Source organism: Coprinopsis cinerea (genome assembly GCF_000182895.1).
Source record: "Coprinopsis cinerea okayama7#130 chromosome 1 map unlocalized cont3.1, whole genome shotgun sequence".
In the NCBI taxonomy this organism is placed as follows: Eukaryota; Fungi; Basidiomycota; class Agaricomycetes; order Agaricales; family Psathyrellaceae; genus Coprinopsis; species Coprinopsis cinerea.
Genome location: NW_003307544.1, coordinates 213,062 through 229,198, shown reverse-complemented (window position 1 = coordinate 229,198; position 16,137 = coordinate 213,062). Strand labels below are relative to the sequence as shown.

General features: G+C 52.1%; 7 protein-coding genes across 7 annotated transcripts; 6 read left to right on the top strand and 1 right to left on the bottom strand.

Moving 5' to 3' along the window:
• Nucleotides 1-18: 18 nt before the first annotated feature.
• CC1G_13561 (hypothetical protein) lies at nucleotides 19-1,093 on the top strand (the record flags this gene model as incomplete). The annotated part of the gene is made up of 4 exons (XM_002911987.1): nucleotides 19-150; nucleotides 201-383; nucleotides 435-592; nucleotides 643-1,093. 4 exons carry the CDS (start codon nucleotides 19-21, stop codon nucleotides 1,091-1,093), a joined length of 924 nt encoding a protein of 307 aa, XP_002912033.1.
• Nucleotides 1,094-1,413: 320 nt separating this feature from the next.
• On the top strand, nucleotides 1,414-2,569 carry CC1G_13560 (hypothetical protein; the record flags this gene model as incomplete). The annotated part of the gene is made up of 2 exons (XM_002911986.1): nucleotides 1,414-1,682; nucleotides 1,750-2,569. 2 exons carry the CDS (start codon nucleotides 1,414-1,416, stop codon nucleotides 2,567-2,569), a joined length of 1,089 nt encoding a protein of 362 aa, XP_002912032.1.
• Nucleotides 2,570-3,812: 1,243 nt separating this feature from the next.
• CC1G_13559 (hypothetical protein) lies at nucleotides 3,813-4,331 on the top strand (the record flags this gene model as incomplete). Its single annotated transcript, XM_002911985.1, has 1 exon — nucleotides 3,813-4,331. One exon carries the CDS (start codon nucleotides 3,813-3,815, stop codon nucleotides 4,329-4,331), a length of 519 nt encoding a protein of 172 aa, XP_002912031.1.
• A 286-nt stretch (nucleotides 4,332-4,617) lies between these two features.
• CC1G_02788 (hypothetical protein) lies at nucleotides 4,618-6,016 on the bottom strand (the record flags this gene model as incomplete). Its single annotated transcript, XM_001828155.2, has 2 exons — nucleotides 4,618-4,828; nucleotides 4,887-6,016. 2 exons carry the CDS (start codon nucleotides 6,014-6,016, stop codon nucleotides 4,618-4,620), a joined length of 1,341 nt encoding a protein of 446 aa, XP_001828207.2.
• Nucleotides 6,017-7,332: 1,316 nt separating this feature from the next.
• On the top strand, nucleotides 7,333-10,460 carry CC1G_02787 (hypothetical protein; the record flags this gene model as incomplete). Its single annotated transcript, XM_001828154.1, has 8 exons — nucleotides 7,333-7,606; nucleotides 7,657-7,898; nucleotides 7,947-8,064; nucleotides 8,113-9,243; nucleotides 9,295-9,497; nucleotides 9,552-10,233; nucleotides 10,290-10,343; nucleotides 10,402-10,460. 8 exons carry the CDS (start codon nucleotides 7,333-7,335, stop codon nucleotides 10,458-10,460), a joined length of 2,763 nt encoding a protein of 920 aa, XP_001828206.1.
• Nucleotides 10,461-11,468: 1,008 nt separating this feature from the next.
• Nucleotides 11,469-11,921, top strand: CC1G_02786 (hypothetical protein; the record flags this gene model as incomplete). Its single annotated transcript, XM_001828153.2, has 1 exon — nucleotides 11,469-11,921. One exon carries the CDS (start codon nucleotides 11,469-11,471, stop codon nucleotides 11,919-11,921), a length of 453 nt encoding a protein of 150 aa, XP_001828205.2.
• Nucleotides 11,922-13,533: 1,612 nt separating this feature from the next.
• CC1G_02785 (hypothetical protein) lies at nucleotides 13,534-14,118 on the top strand (the record flags this gene model as incomplete). Its single annotated transcript, XM_001828152.1, has 1 exon — nucleotides 13,534-14,118. One exon carries the CDS (start codon nucleotides 13,534-13,536, stop codon nucleotides 14,116-14,118), a length of 585 nt encoding a protein of 194 aa, XP_001828204.1.
• Between the last annotated feature and the right edge of the window lie 2,019 nt (nucleotides 14,119-16,137).

Below are 16,137 nucleotides of genomic sequence, written 5' to 3'. Positions count from 1 at the left end.
ACAGCGACGACAACGACAATGGGCAAGCTCAACATCGCTCACCACAAGTCTTACCACCCGTATCGACGAGACAATATCGATCGCGTTCGTCGCGATGAGGAGGAAGCTAGGCTCAAGGAGGCCAAAGAGGAGGGTCGAATGTTGTTGGCGGTGAGTTCGTCGTTCATGATAGTGACAACGACGATTCTGACGCCTTCTAGGACGCCGAAGCGCGTATCCAACTGCTCAGAGAACGAGCAGATATCGCTACCGACAAGAAGAGGAAGAAAAGAGACGACGAGGAGCTCGAGGCGCAGCTCAGAACGGGGACGTCGGCGTCGTCGTCTGTCGCGCAGCTGCCGACGACCAACGGCCATATCAATTTCTTCGAGGACTTGGAACAGGTACGTGGCAGCTTCATGACTTTCTACAAAATCCAATAACGAAGTTTGTAGGCCTCCATGGCAGCAATGATCAAGGCTTCTACCAAGAAGCCAGCGACGGCTGAGACAGAGAAAGGCGTACCCCTGGCGCCTTCTGAAAAGGACCTGAAACCTTGGTATTCAGGTCGAAAGAAGGATGGGGAAGATGATGAACTTCCTGAAGACAAACGGTATGTCTTACTATTGTTCTGGTTCTGTATTTTGTTGATCCTGGGTGTAGGAAACGAGAGGAGTACCGTAAATCCGCTCATGACCCTTTGACTTCCATAACCAAACAACTGGCATCTCGTTCTGCACCACCTTCGTCTTCTCGACGAGCTCAGCAGCCTCCCAGGGCCCTTGCTTCCAGCTCTTCCACGTCAATGGGCCCTCCTGAAGTCCAGGCACGGATATCTCGAGAAAAATCCGAACGCCAGCGGGCACTGGAGCTGATTCAGCGCAAGAAGCGGGAGATGGCTGGCAACGACACCCCCAGCACTGTGTATGGCGGTTCTGGCTACTCGGACCAGTTCAACAGGGAGGAGGTGGAGGCTGCTCATAGGAGAGACTTCCGGCATGAACGGCGTTGGGACGACGACGATGATCGACGTAGGCGGCGTAGTGATTCTCGGCACTCGAGCAGCTACGGTCGTTCAAGCCGTAGGGACGACCATGGTTCACGATATCGCTGAAGGCCGCATGTGTGGACGGGCTGCACTACCTTGCAGTCATTACGTCTGCTCCCCGGGGACAGAATCATCGTTCGGGCGTTCGCCACATTCCAGGTCCCCGTAACCGGCATCTTCTCTACCCTGCCCGCCGGTTCGTTCGAAATATAACCACAATGCCATGGTAATGCCGAAGCCATGTGGCGTAATCGTTAGCCAAATTCCTGCATCCCGTCAGCCAGCCCGGCCTCAACCATTGAAATTCACGGTCCCGGTCAATTTCGAACTTAAGACCCTCCCCAATGTCCACTTTCCTCCCCTCTTCCTGAGAGTCACGTCGGCCCATGGGTTCCTTTTCTCCCCTGCCGGGTTGGGAAAACCTCATCCGTTCCGATTTTTGGTTCCTTGATGGCAACATCGTGCTCCTTGCAGGCAATGCGGCATTCAAAGTGCACCGAGGCCAACTCGAACGGCAATCCGAAGTCTTCCGCGACCTATTCTCGATCCCCCAACCGGCATCCAACCAGGACCTCATCGATGGATGTAGCTGGGTCGAACTGCACGACCGGCCAGCGGACGTGTTCTATTTCTTGTCAGCTTTGTATGATGGGTTGTAAGTCGTCTCTATCCCTTCTCTCCTTGGTCCGTGGGGTTTGTGGACGATTAAACCAATGCTTTAGATATTTCAAAATTCCAAGGACCAATGATTTTGCGTGTGTATCGGCTGTGTTGCGGTTATCGACGAAGTACCTGGTTGAAGCGCTCCGAACACGGTGTTTGGCCCGATTGGAATTGGACTGGCCTACGACGTTGAGTGGGTGGGATATCAGGGAGCGAGAAGCGTTGGACGACAAAGGCCGCTACCTCCCTCGCGAAGTCTGCTGCCACCCTATCCTTCTCATGGAGCTCGCCATCGAACTCGGCGCCCAACACCTTCTCCCCTCCGCATTCTACGACCTATCCCGCTACGGACCCAGCAAGATCATGGCAGGCACGACCTACCACGCTGTCGCCCTCGATGTCGCAGCCTCGAAAACGCCCATCGAAGCCTCCCGCGAACGGCCCGCGACACTCAACAAGGACATGCTCGTGCGCACATTCAAAGGGCGTGAGGCCGCGCAACGCTACGTCTCCGATTTCGTCGCCAAGGAACTCGAGAACCGGCCACCAGCGCCCGACTGTGCGACGCGGAACGAGAAGGAGAACCCCTCCCGGAACTGTCTTGAGTCGTTCTACTTCATTATGCTCAACATATTGCGGTCTGTGGGCGGTATCGCGTGTGGGCGGGATGCGGACCCGCTGTTTACGTTGGTGCAGGCGACGGAGATGTTGAGTCGGACGGATTTTTCTGATGGGCAGCGGCAGACGGGGTTGAGGATATGTCATGCTTGTAAGGTTGATTTTGCGACGAGCGTGGGGAAGGCTAGAGAGGAGGTGTGGGGCCTATTGCCGGTTTGGTTTGGGTTGAAGGAGGAGGGTGTGCCGCTGAAGGTTGCTTGAAGGTGTCCCCCTTGGTTTTAATGTTAGTCCTTCTTTTTTTCTTATTTTATATTTTAATAGTGTCAAGCGACGTAAGGTCGTTTGGAGGTTGGTTCATTGCTATCGCCGACCTCGTCTTCTCAAGTTGGTTTACTCTCTTTCTGTTTCTCCTCTTTATTTTGTTTGAACTCCACACCCCATCGGTTGGACTTTGCTATCGCAGACCACTGTCACTGTACTAGTACGCTCGTTTCAACTGGACTCCTCGCTTTCATGTTGTGCTTGCTACATCGCATTGCTTTCGTGTTGTATCGTCCTCGGATGTGTAATATCCATTTGTACCACTGTCGTTACTTTAGCCTACCCTCAGAACGTGTAAATCTTTCTTGCAGGCCATTGTAATTTCAGATAATTATACATGGCGTCTATCCGTAGAGCACGTATCCCAGCGACCGCTCTCCGCGGCAGATTCACGTCTCTGTCCCGGGCTATCTACAATTTTGTGGAATTGATGAGCTTGGCGTCAGCTGGCCAATCAATCGATCGAATTTGGGCGCTAATCAACACCTTGGCATGATCCCAAGAGAGGCGGGGACCTTCGAGTTTGTGTGCGCACACCTCCCAAATCCATCCGACCATCCCGTCTCTGTGGGCGCTGATGTGCAGGTGGGATCAAAATGTAGGGGTTGTTTGGGTGGTTGGTTGATGAGGGGAAGACTGGATTGAATGGAAACACGGTTGGTATCTACGAAACGTTGCCTGGGGTCGCAGGTTTACTTCAGGACCTTAATCTGACTTCCCCTTAGTCGGCGCTTCGGGAATGACGATGGAGATAAGGGAATTCTTCCCTGGCAGCCCTTCTTATCTGTTCTGACTATTGGGATTGGCGTCAGCAGCCTTGGCCTTACACTGATAAGTAATAAAATGGTGAAGTTGCGTTAGCCTCACCGACAATGACATGGTGGTGTCGCATTCGCGTAAAGGGCGTACCCATGGGCAAAAACAGAGACAACCACTGGGAGTGTTTATGGGAATATAGACATAGATAGGCCACACATAGATTGGTGTCTGTATGGCTGATGTCGAATTGTATCAACGGAGGATGCGCCCATCACGGACGTCCATCAAAACACACAGAAAGAGGTATAAGGACTGGGTACCTACACGACGAAATTGTTAGAACCCAGCTATACTCTACTCAAGGCGAGCAGTACCTGGCGATACTACACTCCTTCTGCGCACGCTCTTTACAAATCAACGACCGATGCACATCCACAGCCTTCTCTTTGCTCTTTTTTGGGCCGGGTCATCTTTGGCTTCTCCGACTCCCCAGCCAAATGATGTCGGCCCTACACGCATCGAAATAGCCTACAGCTACGTCCCTCTAAATTCAAGCCGCGTATACCTCGACACACTTCACGGGGACGACGACACCGACGTGACTCTCTTCCCTCGCGCAACCTGCGGCGGTAGCGGCGGAATCAACACCGGGGACGCCGCCAATCTGGCCAATGGACTCCATTCGGACCCGTCGACGATTAACATCCAACGCGATACCATCGTCATTGTCAGCTCTGGAAGCGCTAGGTTGTGCGTTCATGGGTATAGCGGTGGGGATACGACGTTTAGGAGGTCGACTGTTGGGTGGGCTGCTCGTCAGATTATTAATGCGTGCTGCAATTCGGGTGGGGGGTGTGGAGGAGGGACGGAGTATGGTACTCCGGTTGGTGGCTCGAGTGCTAGTACCCAAGTGAGGTTGATATCCTCTGGAGAGGCATGCTAATTTGGAGGGGTCGTTTTTTGGATGGTTGCAGATAGTCATGCCAATTCTGTCCACTGACCCATTGGTGTATGTATGTGTAGGACAACTTCATGGCGCTCTCAGCAACCTGTATTTGCATAGCTACTAGGTGTTGTCTCTCGAATGTTTTCATCATTTGTTCTGTCAGATTATGCCTTGGTATCATGGTGAATTCATCGGCGAAAACTACATTCCCTTAACCTGACGCCTCCCGGGCTTGGTCGTTCAATTCCAACCCCCGCAGGACGAAACGTGAGGTAATATAGTTCTAGGTAGCTAAAGTAGTCTTGATAACCCCGTTGGTACCAAGTTCCGGGGCGCTCGGCGAACCGGAGGTGCTCGTGAAGGGCTTCCTGGAGTTCCATAAGGATGTCGAAAGTGCATGAAGATCCCTGCCTTGGATTCCAGTTGATGCTTGACCAGCGCCCCCGATGGTATCACCGCGCTGATTCGCTCGATGGAGCCCCATCAGCCATTCGCTGTCTGCACGAAGAACTTGAACACGAAGGGTGTATTGTTTCAAGTCGGATTCTCTACATAGTCAACAAGCTCGCATGGAAGTTACATCTAAGTTTCAGTCTCGAATCTGATACGGCCTGCTCGTAAAGTTGAGGAACGAAGCTCTCCACTACGTACGGTTCCATCCTCCCATGTTGCCAACATCGATCTAAACATCGCTCCTGTGCCAGCATCAAGTCGACATGCGATAGCCTTCCTCCATTTGTGACTGTATACGGCGCGAGCATCGAATCGAATGCCTGGAAGTGGGCTGTCGGATTCCGCTCGAGGTGTGTTTTGGGGTGCCTTCGAACAACGCAATTCGAGTGGAGGAAGAAGGTTGCGCTTTCCATCTGTCTCCATGGGATGGTGGATACGGATGACATGATATGTGGGTGGTAAGAGGCGAATGGCACGCTCCGATCAGGTTTGTAGAGCAGGAAAATGGAGCGGAGGTTCTTCATGTTGCTGAAATCCACCATCGCTTGATTGGGTTTGGCGGGGAGGACGGAGGAATAGAGGAGGTCGGTGAGGGTTTCTGTGGTGAGAGATAGGATTTCCTTGAGGTTATCGAGCGAGACGAAAAATGGGAGGTTGAGTGTGGTGAGGTGTCGGAATAACTGGGGATGGTGGTGGACGAGTTTGTAAAGCAATGGTGAACCATCGTGAATCCAAAAGTCATCGTCCACATCGAATGTCAGGGCTTTGAGTGCTGGATATTTCCTGGCAGCTCTCGTGGACGCGTCGCATGGCTCGATCGAGTCGGTTTCTACCTTCGAGCGTTCATGAATTTGGAAGAGGTTAAGCGACTGAAGATGGGCGTTGTGGATGAAGATATCGAAGGGAAGCTTTCCACCGGATATTGCGAGCTTGGTCAGAGTTGGGAGGGCACAGAGGTGGCGGATGCTGGCTTCCGCGTGGGTATTCAGTGGTGTGTCGTCCCAATTTCCTTCGAGATTGCCGATATCCCGATTTCGAGCGTTCAACGCGATGTCAAGGGTCCTTATCCCGTCAAACCTTTGGACAAGGTCAAGGAGAAGGTGCGCGTTGGCGTTCAATGCTGGGATATCATCAAACGCCAAGTGGAGTCGGCGCACAAAGTGTGCTATCCCGGGATTTCCATCCAGGATATCGAGTAGGGCTTGAAGTCGGCGCTGTAGCAACGCCATTGGAGTGTGATCGTGCTGGAGACCGACCATCCAGAGGAGAGACTGCAGACGCCCGCTGCCATGCCCTGTCTGTCGACTGGTGATGGTAAGCGTCTCGAAGAGGAAAGGCCTGCACTGTAACCACCAACAACGCGATGTTCGAGAACACTCGCGCAAAACCGACAAAGGTTCAGCGAGATACAGCTCGAGTACAATGCGATAGATGATATCGGATGGCAGGGAGAGGAGGTCTCTGCGTGTCATTTGGCGCGTCGATAGCTGAGGGTGACGAAAGGGAAGGTAGAATCGAACACATAACGGCGTCGAGAGTTATAAGTAGGTATTTTGGGCGCTGAAAAACGCCCTCAAATGGGCCTGTATTGTGTGGATGTACTGCGGGCTCATGTCCACTGTGGGCACCGGAATCGCCGGTGATCAGGATGATGTGCGTGATTCTTGATGCGACGACGTCGGTGGTTTCGCGTTGGAGTTTCAACATCTCAAGAAGGCGTTTTATACGTTGTTGTTCTTCTGGGAGTAAGGCATTCTACGGTGATATTGTATTGGGCCAGTCATGGTTGAGCACCTGCTAGACTGGGAAGAACTCCCGTTCTTTACAGCTCGGGAGTTGAGTTACCGAAACTTACTATCGCTTATCACTGAAATTGATGATAGCCAAAAGCCATCAGCGACGGAAGCGCTATACCGAAGCAGCGCGGATGGAATTAGCCGCCCGTAGCTGCGAGATAATGAGCTTACACCACAGTTTCTTGAAGATATACATTCTACAGTATGGGTTCTTTCCTTGCGTAGGCCTCTGTTACCACAGAGGTCATCGAGTGAGGGATGGAGGTTTTATGCAAAAGTCCTTGGGCCGAGGCATATCCAACAAATAAAACTACCTTAGTAGGACTAATTCACGAGACTTTCGCTCTAGTGAAATGGGTGAAAATCCATTTAACTCACGTCGTATTGGCATACATGATACCCGCATTGGCTCAGTCGGGCGATCCCGGCCGCCGACGTCTTGCATTTCACACTCGCGATCCTGCGGTTTATTTTCTTGTCGCGCCCTATGCCTTTACCCCAAAGTGCAGGGCCAATCCCTTTCGAGACGCTGACGAGAAAGGGGCTCCTTCACGCTCTTCGAAAAGACAATTTAGGCGCCCGCAGCGGCCCGCTTTCCCCCGATTCCGTGAGAAACGGTTCTCCGGATGTTTTAGCCAAGGGTCAGAGATGACGCACGGACTTTTCCTGCTTGAACCGCGACCATCACCACAGATCATCTAGCGACAACGGCAGAGACCTGGACTACAGAACCCGTTTTCTGGCATAAAATGGCGAATTTCACATCTTTACCTCCCGAACTGGTGTTTCAGATTCTCTCCTATCTGCCCATCCCATCAATCGTCGCGGTGCAGCAAGTTTCCGGGGGTTTGAACCAACTTTTCAAGGAGGGAAGTGGGGACAACGAAAGGAGCATCTACAAGCGTGCAGCCTGGCTCCATGGACTGGCCAATCCGAAGATCGAACTTCAAAATCTCGCTACTTTTTATTCAGGCCAAAGTCTGAAAGGCTTGGAGGGGGAAGCGTTAACCTGGAAGGATTTCTGTAGGTGCTACTGCTTTCGCTGGATTCAGGACCTGATGGATACTCTCTAGGCAAGAGAAGAGTTGAAGTTAACCGTTCCTGGGCTGGAACACTACCCTCGGATGTAAAGAGGTATCACCCACCTCCAAATCACCGCTCAGGACCTGCAGAAGGTTTGTGGTCCAGCGTCCCAAAAGACGTCCATCGTATCAAGGTCGATGAAACCAGGGGCTTCTTCCTCACGACCACCCGTGGTGGGAGCATAGTCGTCTCTGAAATCTCAACAGGAAGGTCGTTGTGGAGTCTGCCTAGGGTTAGTCTCCCTGTTCTTAATGATTGTGTCTGTTCTGATATGCGATAGGTTTACGTCCGCCCGTATGCCCATCTCGAGTACGAGAACGGGTACATAGTCTTTGACCGCTTTGATGGCAAGAAGGAAGTGTGGAGGCTTCAGGTTATTCCACCTGTGGACATTGAAGGTGAGGCAACCTCGTCTAGGGCCGTATCACAGCTGATCTCGCCAACAGCGGACTGTGCAATCGACGAGGGTCAGAACGCAGTGGCGTCCATGATGCAGCAAATCTGGTCCATGATCACACCCCATACGATGCCCCCGCCCCCGCCTCTCTTTGTTCCCCATCTCCTTATCCCGGTTCCTGTCTGGAACAACGTGCCAGATCATACCCGAGCGTACCGACTCGTCTACCCCTATCTCCTCTCTGCCTCAGCTACCCGTGCTTATATCTGGGATGTACGGACGGGGAAGAGAGCCCAGGTGGTCGAGAACATTCAGGACGTACTATTGGATGGGGAAACCAAGAACGTACCCACTGGAAGCTACGATGGCGAGCGCTGGTGGAACGATTCCCCGTCATTGATCACTGATCACGATAATGGAGACTCGGATGAAGAAGAGGAAGAGCCAGAGTTCGAATTTGCGCCCGCTATTTCACTGTCTGGGTTCAACATAGCGGCTGCGGATGACGACAACGGGAGTCCGAGGTCGGATTTGGACATCGAGGACATCAACCTGTCACAACACATCGACCGCGCCCTGGAATATGCATCTAAACCGATGAATGTCGATCCTGGTCAAATCGCATCCACCTCGTCCACGACCATCGAAGAGAACACCAACGTCTTCCCTCAGTACCCGCCGTTTACTTCAGGATTTTTCGACGAGACAGCTTTGTTCTCGGATCCACCCACTCGCAGCGAAGATAGCCAGGGCACCGAGACATTCGACCCGCTCTCTCTATCAACCGATGCTCCCAAGTCCCTCGGAACCATCAGCTACGTCGAGCTTGGGAAGAGGTGGGTATTCATCGTAGGCAAGGACGAGCTCCGAGTCTTCAAGCGGGGCAACATCGGGGAACCAAATGACGAAGAATCGGAAGACGAGCCGTTCGCTATCGCACCAGGACACCTCGCCCTTCGTTTACCCGCCAATCGAGACCGGTACGGCCGCTGGGTTGGCCAACTGGAGTCGAGCAGTGTCCGAGAGCACCGGGAGAGCGAGCTGGTCAGACAGGAAGTCGTGTGGAAGTATCGAGAGTCGGAGGAACCGGTCGAAAGTGGGAATGTCTGTAGAGACGGGGTCAAGATCTCGACACTCGGTGGAAAGAGGAGGAAGCGGGTTTGGGACAAGTTCATCGCTGGTGCGTTGTTTCCTCTTTCCATGGACGCATTAATCTGATGACCATCTGTAGCGCACATTTCACCCAACCAACAACACCTAGTGATCCTGACGGCCTCCTCGAGGATCATCTATATCCCATTCTTCGAGCGCGTCATCTACAGGCAGGCGAGGTTGTATGACGTGGCACTCGAGCTTCAACTTGGAGACCCAAGGAATGAGTCCGTCTATCTCGCCTATGGATGTAAGGGGAATGCTCGTATCAGTGCCGTGACGGTCAGTATCAAGTTAAGCATGCTGTGAAATTCTGTTGACTGATTCCTATCTCAGAGGGGCGGACTGTTCGTCATCACTCCCTACTTCCTCAGCGAGGCTGATTCTACGGTCTCCAACACGAACCGCGACCCCGGTCCATCTTCGTCATCTGAGCGCCCACCTCCACAACGCCACGTGCAGTTCACAGTCCACCGAGTGACACCTTTCTTCAACGATCCCGAGCGGCTCTCACAGGTCTCGTGTCTGCAGATGAGCGACACTGGCCTCTGGCTCAATTGGGCGAGGGGAATTCTGCCACATGCTGGGGTAGCGCCTGATACCGATGAAGAGGAGGACGCAATGTACTCGACGGAGCTTTTGCAGAAGTACGGGGTGGGGCGTGATAGGAACGACAGCGAAGACGACGAAGAAGAGTTCGGAGGGGAGACTGATCAACTACTAGAAGATGGTGACGAGCTGACACCGCATGGTGATGGTCATCACCAGGGGACAGGACGTAGACGAATGCCCGGCGCCTTCTTTGAACCCCGACGAAGCGACGACGAAACGCTTGACGGGGCAATCCAGCAGAAAAGAAGGGCGGAGAAGAGGAAGAGATGGGATAGTGCGGAGGCGAGCGTGAAGGGGTCCAAGTATGCTTGGAAGCCTGAGACGCGCAGGAGCTATAGGGACCAAGCGAGGATGTTGTTTGAGGAAATGTTTGTGGATGGGTTGAAACAGGGACGCAAAGTCCAGCGTATGTTCATTTTTCTTCTATCGCGATCACAGCGGCTAATATCTCCTCTGGTTTAGTAAACCATCGGGGAGAAGGGATGATTGTGACGGGCCATCGCGCTGCGTATCTGGGTGGGTCCTGACACCGTCCACATGCGCATGTTCACTAACTTTGCTACTTTTGCTTTAGACCCGGAAACTGTATTCCAGGACTATTCAGAGGTCCACCAGATCAGATTTGTACCTTGAAGCTGTAACATTTCCATAATGAACTTTCCCATCCGTCCGGCACCCGCCCGTGATCTCAGCTCCGCTATGCAAGGTTTTGCTAAGCTCGGTTCCGTCCCGATAGGAGCTGGCTGGCTTCGGGCCCCATGGCAGACATCCAACCCCGCCATGTGCTTCGTCGACACGAGAGACGTCCGGAGAAGTCGTTGTTTCAGGTTGGCGCCAGCGATAGCGCGGGATGCGCTAGCCCCCGCCACCATCCTAAGGACTTGCTTTCAAGATACATTTGGATGATCCACTGTCATATCCTGCAAGGTACATTGAGCTCAAGGCTCAATCTGGGATCTATCAAGTCAATACAAAGCGAGAGTTTTACGCACTAAGCCCTTGTATCACTGGAGAGAGAGAGTTCTGCTGCCTGGATCTGTGCAGAGATAAACCATGTTCTGCAGGTTCCAAAGGGTGACGGTGTGCAAATTGAGAGGCTCCACTCGAAAGATAGCCGTCTGGATCTTTTCTCTAAATCTATCCGTTAAAACACTCAGGGATGATGGGCGCGGAGGTTTACGACGTGAATTCAAGGCGCTCACTGGTGGCGCATCTTTGCCCCTTTTGATGGACAGCTATCAAACGTGATGCGGGCGTTCCGGTCGCTTCGGCAGATGAACTTTGGACTTTGTGCTAGGCAGGAGTGATGAAAATGCGAGACAAGGCGTGCTCTTGGAGTCGTCGAGGCGACTAGTTATTGACAGTTATTTGTCTCGCAGTTGGGTATAAAGGTCAAGGCAGGAAAGCACAGTCCTTCCTCAGAAATCCCAACCAATCCTTTCTTTCAACAGCCTATTTAACAACCAACACTCGGCGAGAACACACACTCGTTCTATCTCTTCCGTTATATATTGACAACACACCAATTGTCAGTACCTCGTTCCCTTCTACGGGTAGTGCCCATCCTGACTCGTTATTTATACAGATTGCAATATGGTCGCTTTGAAGTCCAGCCTTGCCCTCATCGCGGGTATTCTCACCATGGCTTCCACCGTGGTCGCCTGGGATCCCTATGATGACTATCTCGACGCTCGTTCACTCGACTTCTACGACACCTATGACGCCCGCGGGTTCTACGACGACGACTTCGTCCTCTCCGCTCGTGACCTCGCCCGGCTCGACATCCGTGCCTCCGACATCTCCCATGTCCTAGTCATCCGCGCCGACCCCAACGCCGCCGCCGAATGCAAGAAATTCACTGACGCGTACAACGCGACAAAAAAGGACTATGATTCGTGGAACAAGAAGTACAAGGACGCGAGGAAGAAGAAGGATAAGGAGGGGGAGAAGAAGGCGAAGGAGAAGATGGATGAGTTGAGGGAGTATGTGGAGTATAATAGGGAGGAGATGGAGATTTGGTGTGCGAAGGCAAATAATCCTGGAAGTCCGATGGCTAAGAAGAGGAGCCCCAGTCCGCCCAGGAAGAGGAAGTAGGGGGTAACCGAGCATATATACCTATTACTCCCTTTACCTGTTATTCCCACCCTGCGAGCTTCAGCACAGTTTGTTTAATTTGTATCAGCACTATCTATTCGATTTTTATCTATTTCTGACAGCGCATGTCCCATCTACGACCTACCACCTCAACGACCAGCCACGTGGAATCTACGGCGAGGGGAATGCTTGTAGCAACTCGACATATACACGTCCCCTCGTCATTCGTGCCGAGTGAAAGCCCTGATCGATCGTTCGACACCCTAAGGGCATGTAGGTAGTGAAGCGGTTCGAAACCTGTTGTCTAAATAGTGCGACTCTTGCTCTATTCCAGGCGATCCGAGAAGGTGACCGAAAGATGGGGTTGGCCGATGTGTGGTGCGCATGACGGTACGTTATTTACTCAAGATGGTTGCTGCCTCGCGGAGTCTATCTCTTCCTGATCAGTCAATGTGGGATGGTACTGAGTACGAGGCTATGATCCGAAATTTGGGCATACAAATCTCGCGACGGCGGCGTTTGAGGTGAAGCAAGAGTGCCGACGTACATATATGTAATCCGTCGGTTCGAAATGGTAAACAGTGAGAGACTCGGATTCAATAGGTGAATACTCAGGACGCAAACCTGGAAGTGTTCGATAGGGAACCACCACCTTTCACTGTTGCGAGCGTACCCAGGCAGGTACATCTCAAGTTAGCTTTCACCTCCACGTTAGAAATGTATTCCACTTTCTAGCAGATCAAACTTGATTGAGACGAATTGAATTTCGTAACTTCCTGACATAGTCGTGCCAGCCCGACGTGCGGTGTACATCTCGGGTTACACGGACAACTGGAGGATCTTGAAGCTAAGCGCCGAACACAAGTGATAATATGAACGGAGGTGCCGTGTAATTACGATATGGACCATGGCGCGAAATATGATGCGTTGAGTGGCGCTCGGCAATCGTACAGCGCTTGATTGGTCAGCAACGGGCGGTTGTTTCAACTGTGGGGCTCGGTGTACCCGGGCATTGATTCTATGCTAAGCTAATCCATGTTGCGAAAAATCGGTAGCGAGAAGAGACTCTGAGCGACAGTAGAGTGATGGAACGGGATGAGAGAAGAGGTTTACGACAATTGAATTCAATGAGTATTCTACACCATCCAGTGGGCCATCATTGATAGGTACGAATGTATCGACATGATACATTGTTACGGCCCCGTCCCCGACTCGCCCGTTTTCCCTGTTGGTACAATCATTGAGTTCTGACCTTGATTGAGACGACCTGATGCAGCACGGCCTCAGGCTCTAGAGGAATTGGTAAGTGAAGTTACGAGATGCGAACGGGAGTTCGGCTTGGAGTACGAGTATAAAAGGACAGCTGTAAGTCTCTCGTATCCCCCCAGAACACAATCACTCACTCGTCCACATTCTACAGCATTTACCAACAAACCACCTTCGAGCACACACTCCCTCTTACTTGACCTGTTTTACCGAGCCCCGACCGACTCTCGAGAACACACACTCGTTTAATCTCTACTATTAATTAACAACGCCAACACCTGTGAGTATACTGCGTTTTCCCTCTTATTAGCGCGCACCTTGACTCGTGGTTTTCACAGATTTCAATATGGTCGCCCTGAAACCCAGCCTTGCCCTCATCGCGGGTCTTCTCACCATGGCTTCCACTGTGGTCGCCTGGGATCCCTACTATGACTATTACGACGCCCGCTCGCTGGATTTCTACGACGACTACGAGCTGCGCGGGTTCGACGATGACTACGAGCTTCGCGGGTTCGACGACGACGACTTTGTCCTCTCCGCACGCGACCTCGCGCGGCTCAACGTCCGCGCCTCCGACATCTCCCACGTGCTCGTGATCCGCGCCGACCCCAACGCCGCCGCCGAATGCAAGAAATTCACTGACGCGTACAACGCGACAAAAAAGGACTATGATTCGTGGAACAAGAAGTACAAGGACGCGAGGAAGAAGAAGGATAAGGAGGGGGAGAAGAAGGCGAAGGAGAAGATGGATGAGTTGAGGGAGTATGTGGAGTATAATAGGGAGGAGATGGAGATTTGGTGTGCGAAGGCGAATAATCCTGGGAGTCCGGCGGCGAAGAGGAAGAGCCCTAGTCCGCCAAGGAGTAGGAGCGCTAGTCCGGCTCCTGGGAGTAAGCCTGGGAGCAGGAGTCCCAGTCCTGGGAAGAAGTAGTTATGTGCCGTACTCCCCTTGCTGGTACCGCCCTTTCAGCCACTGTATTTATTATAGCCTGTCATATGCGCTATCCATCTGGTTCTATATCCTACTTCATCCACGTCGCCCGACATATCACGTGAGATGGATCTATTCGTGTTGGATCTCGAGCTACCGTTTAGCAGGCAATCGGAGAGATGGGGCACGAGATTATATCATTTTACACCCTCGAATTAATGCGAATTGTCCTTCTCTATTTCCCCTTCCCCCAGACCACAGCGAGCTACAACGACGACGACTCTGCAAAGTGGACTAGACTTTGACTTAGAAACAAAAGTTCCAAAGTACCGCGTCGCCTGAATTCTGACCATAGCCTGACTCCCCTTCGCGACATAATTGGTACATTGTAAATGTCGTCTTTTCATCGAGACTGAGCGGCGATGAGAGCGACAAACTGGTCTCCTCTTCCTGGAACGTCACCTCAGAAACTGGGCAAAGGTAATCTTGGAGGCGGCACTTCACTGTAACGCACCATTCGTCAGGTTGAATGCGGGAGACTAGGATTTGGCGCCCGGCAGTTGTACTAGTAGGGCGCTTGATTGGTATTTGTTTCAACTGTCGGGATCGGTGTACCAGGCGATTGGGAGCTAAAATATAGTCTCAGCTAACGGTGAAGTGGACTCTTACTAACTAGACTCGTTTGATACGTAGAACGTGTTGCGGGTCTCGCACTGAATTGGCCATATAATTGGCTTTATGGAGTGGTTGTACCAAGTTACAGCGCTGTAGCGCGGGAATCTTTCCATAAGCAACTACGGCCCCCTTCGATTGCATCAATCGACTGGATGTGGTTTTTACGCTCGCTTTGGATTTTGGAGTGTGAAGGAGAGTTGAAGGGAAGCTGCGAGCGGTACATTGCAAGTGTTGCGGGAATTTACATTACAAATTCACAACAGAATCACGATCCACGATAGGCCCGTATAATTAATCGCGCCCGATGCATATAGGTGGCTGCTTCGTTAGCGATGCACTTCTGAGTGATGAGCGGAATGGTATATACCCGCGAGGAGCCCTTGTTACGTTGAATGGCACCTCGAACTTACTCTCTCCTACATAGTTCTATGTAATCAGATCGTCACCTCTGACGTCCTCCTCCCTTCCCACTTAAACTCCACAACCATCATCACATCGCCTCGAGAGTCGAGGCGCACTACGTACGCGACGCGTCCCAAGGTCCCTTGTTTAAATTCCACAACAACACGATCACATGACTCCCTCGCTTCGCGTTTTTTCCCAAGCTTTGGCGTTTTTTCCCAAGGTTGTCAAAAACGCCCGCTGGCTCCACTGTTGTTGAGTTTTGGGTTTGGACCTTCCCTCGTCGTTGACCTCTTTGACTACATCCCTCTCGTTTGAGATTCGTTTCGTCCCTTGGAGGCTCGGTTGGTTCTTGCACTTGGTTGTGTGAGGTGAGTTGTCGCTATCGGCTTCGTTTTGGTTTGGGTTGGAGGGTGTGTGTAGGGTCCTGGTTGGGCGGGGATTGGTTGCCGCCGGTTGGGGTGACGGTGGTTCGAGTTGGGCAGGAGGCTGTTAAGACCCTGGGCGGTTGGAATTTTTGGACCCTGTACAAACCCTGTTGCGTTGGCACGGATTCGGTTGGGCGGTCTCTTCGAGTAATCGACAGCTCTGAAGCTACGGTCTGCTAACACTAGGTTTTTCATCTGTAGAGCGCTCTAGGAGTCAGACGGACGGAGTGAAGTCGAAGTGAGGAGAAGACGAAAACCGGTTATAGACCCCCTTGAAAGGTGTGTTCTTACGCTTTTTTACGAGGTGAGTTCATATTTCTGGTTTTGTTGGTAAATGAAGAGTTGGCTGACGGGTCTTGTGATTCAGAGTCTGCAAAGTTACTTACGAACGCCATTTCTTACGCCTAACGCCAATACGAATTGAATTGAAACCAGGAAGCTATCGACGCTTTCTTCGACGTGCTACGAGAACACCTTTAGACGGGTGTTTCTACGATTTTTGACTGCTTTCGAC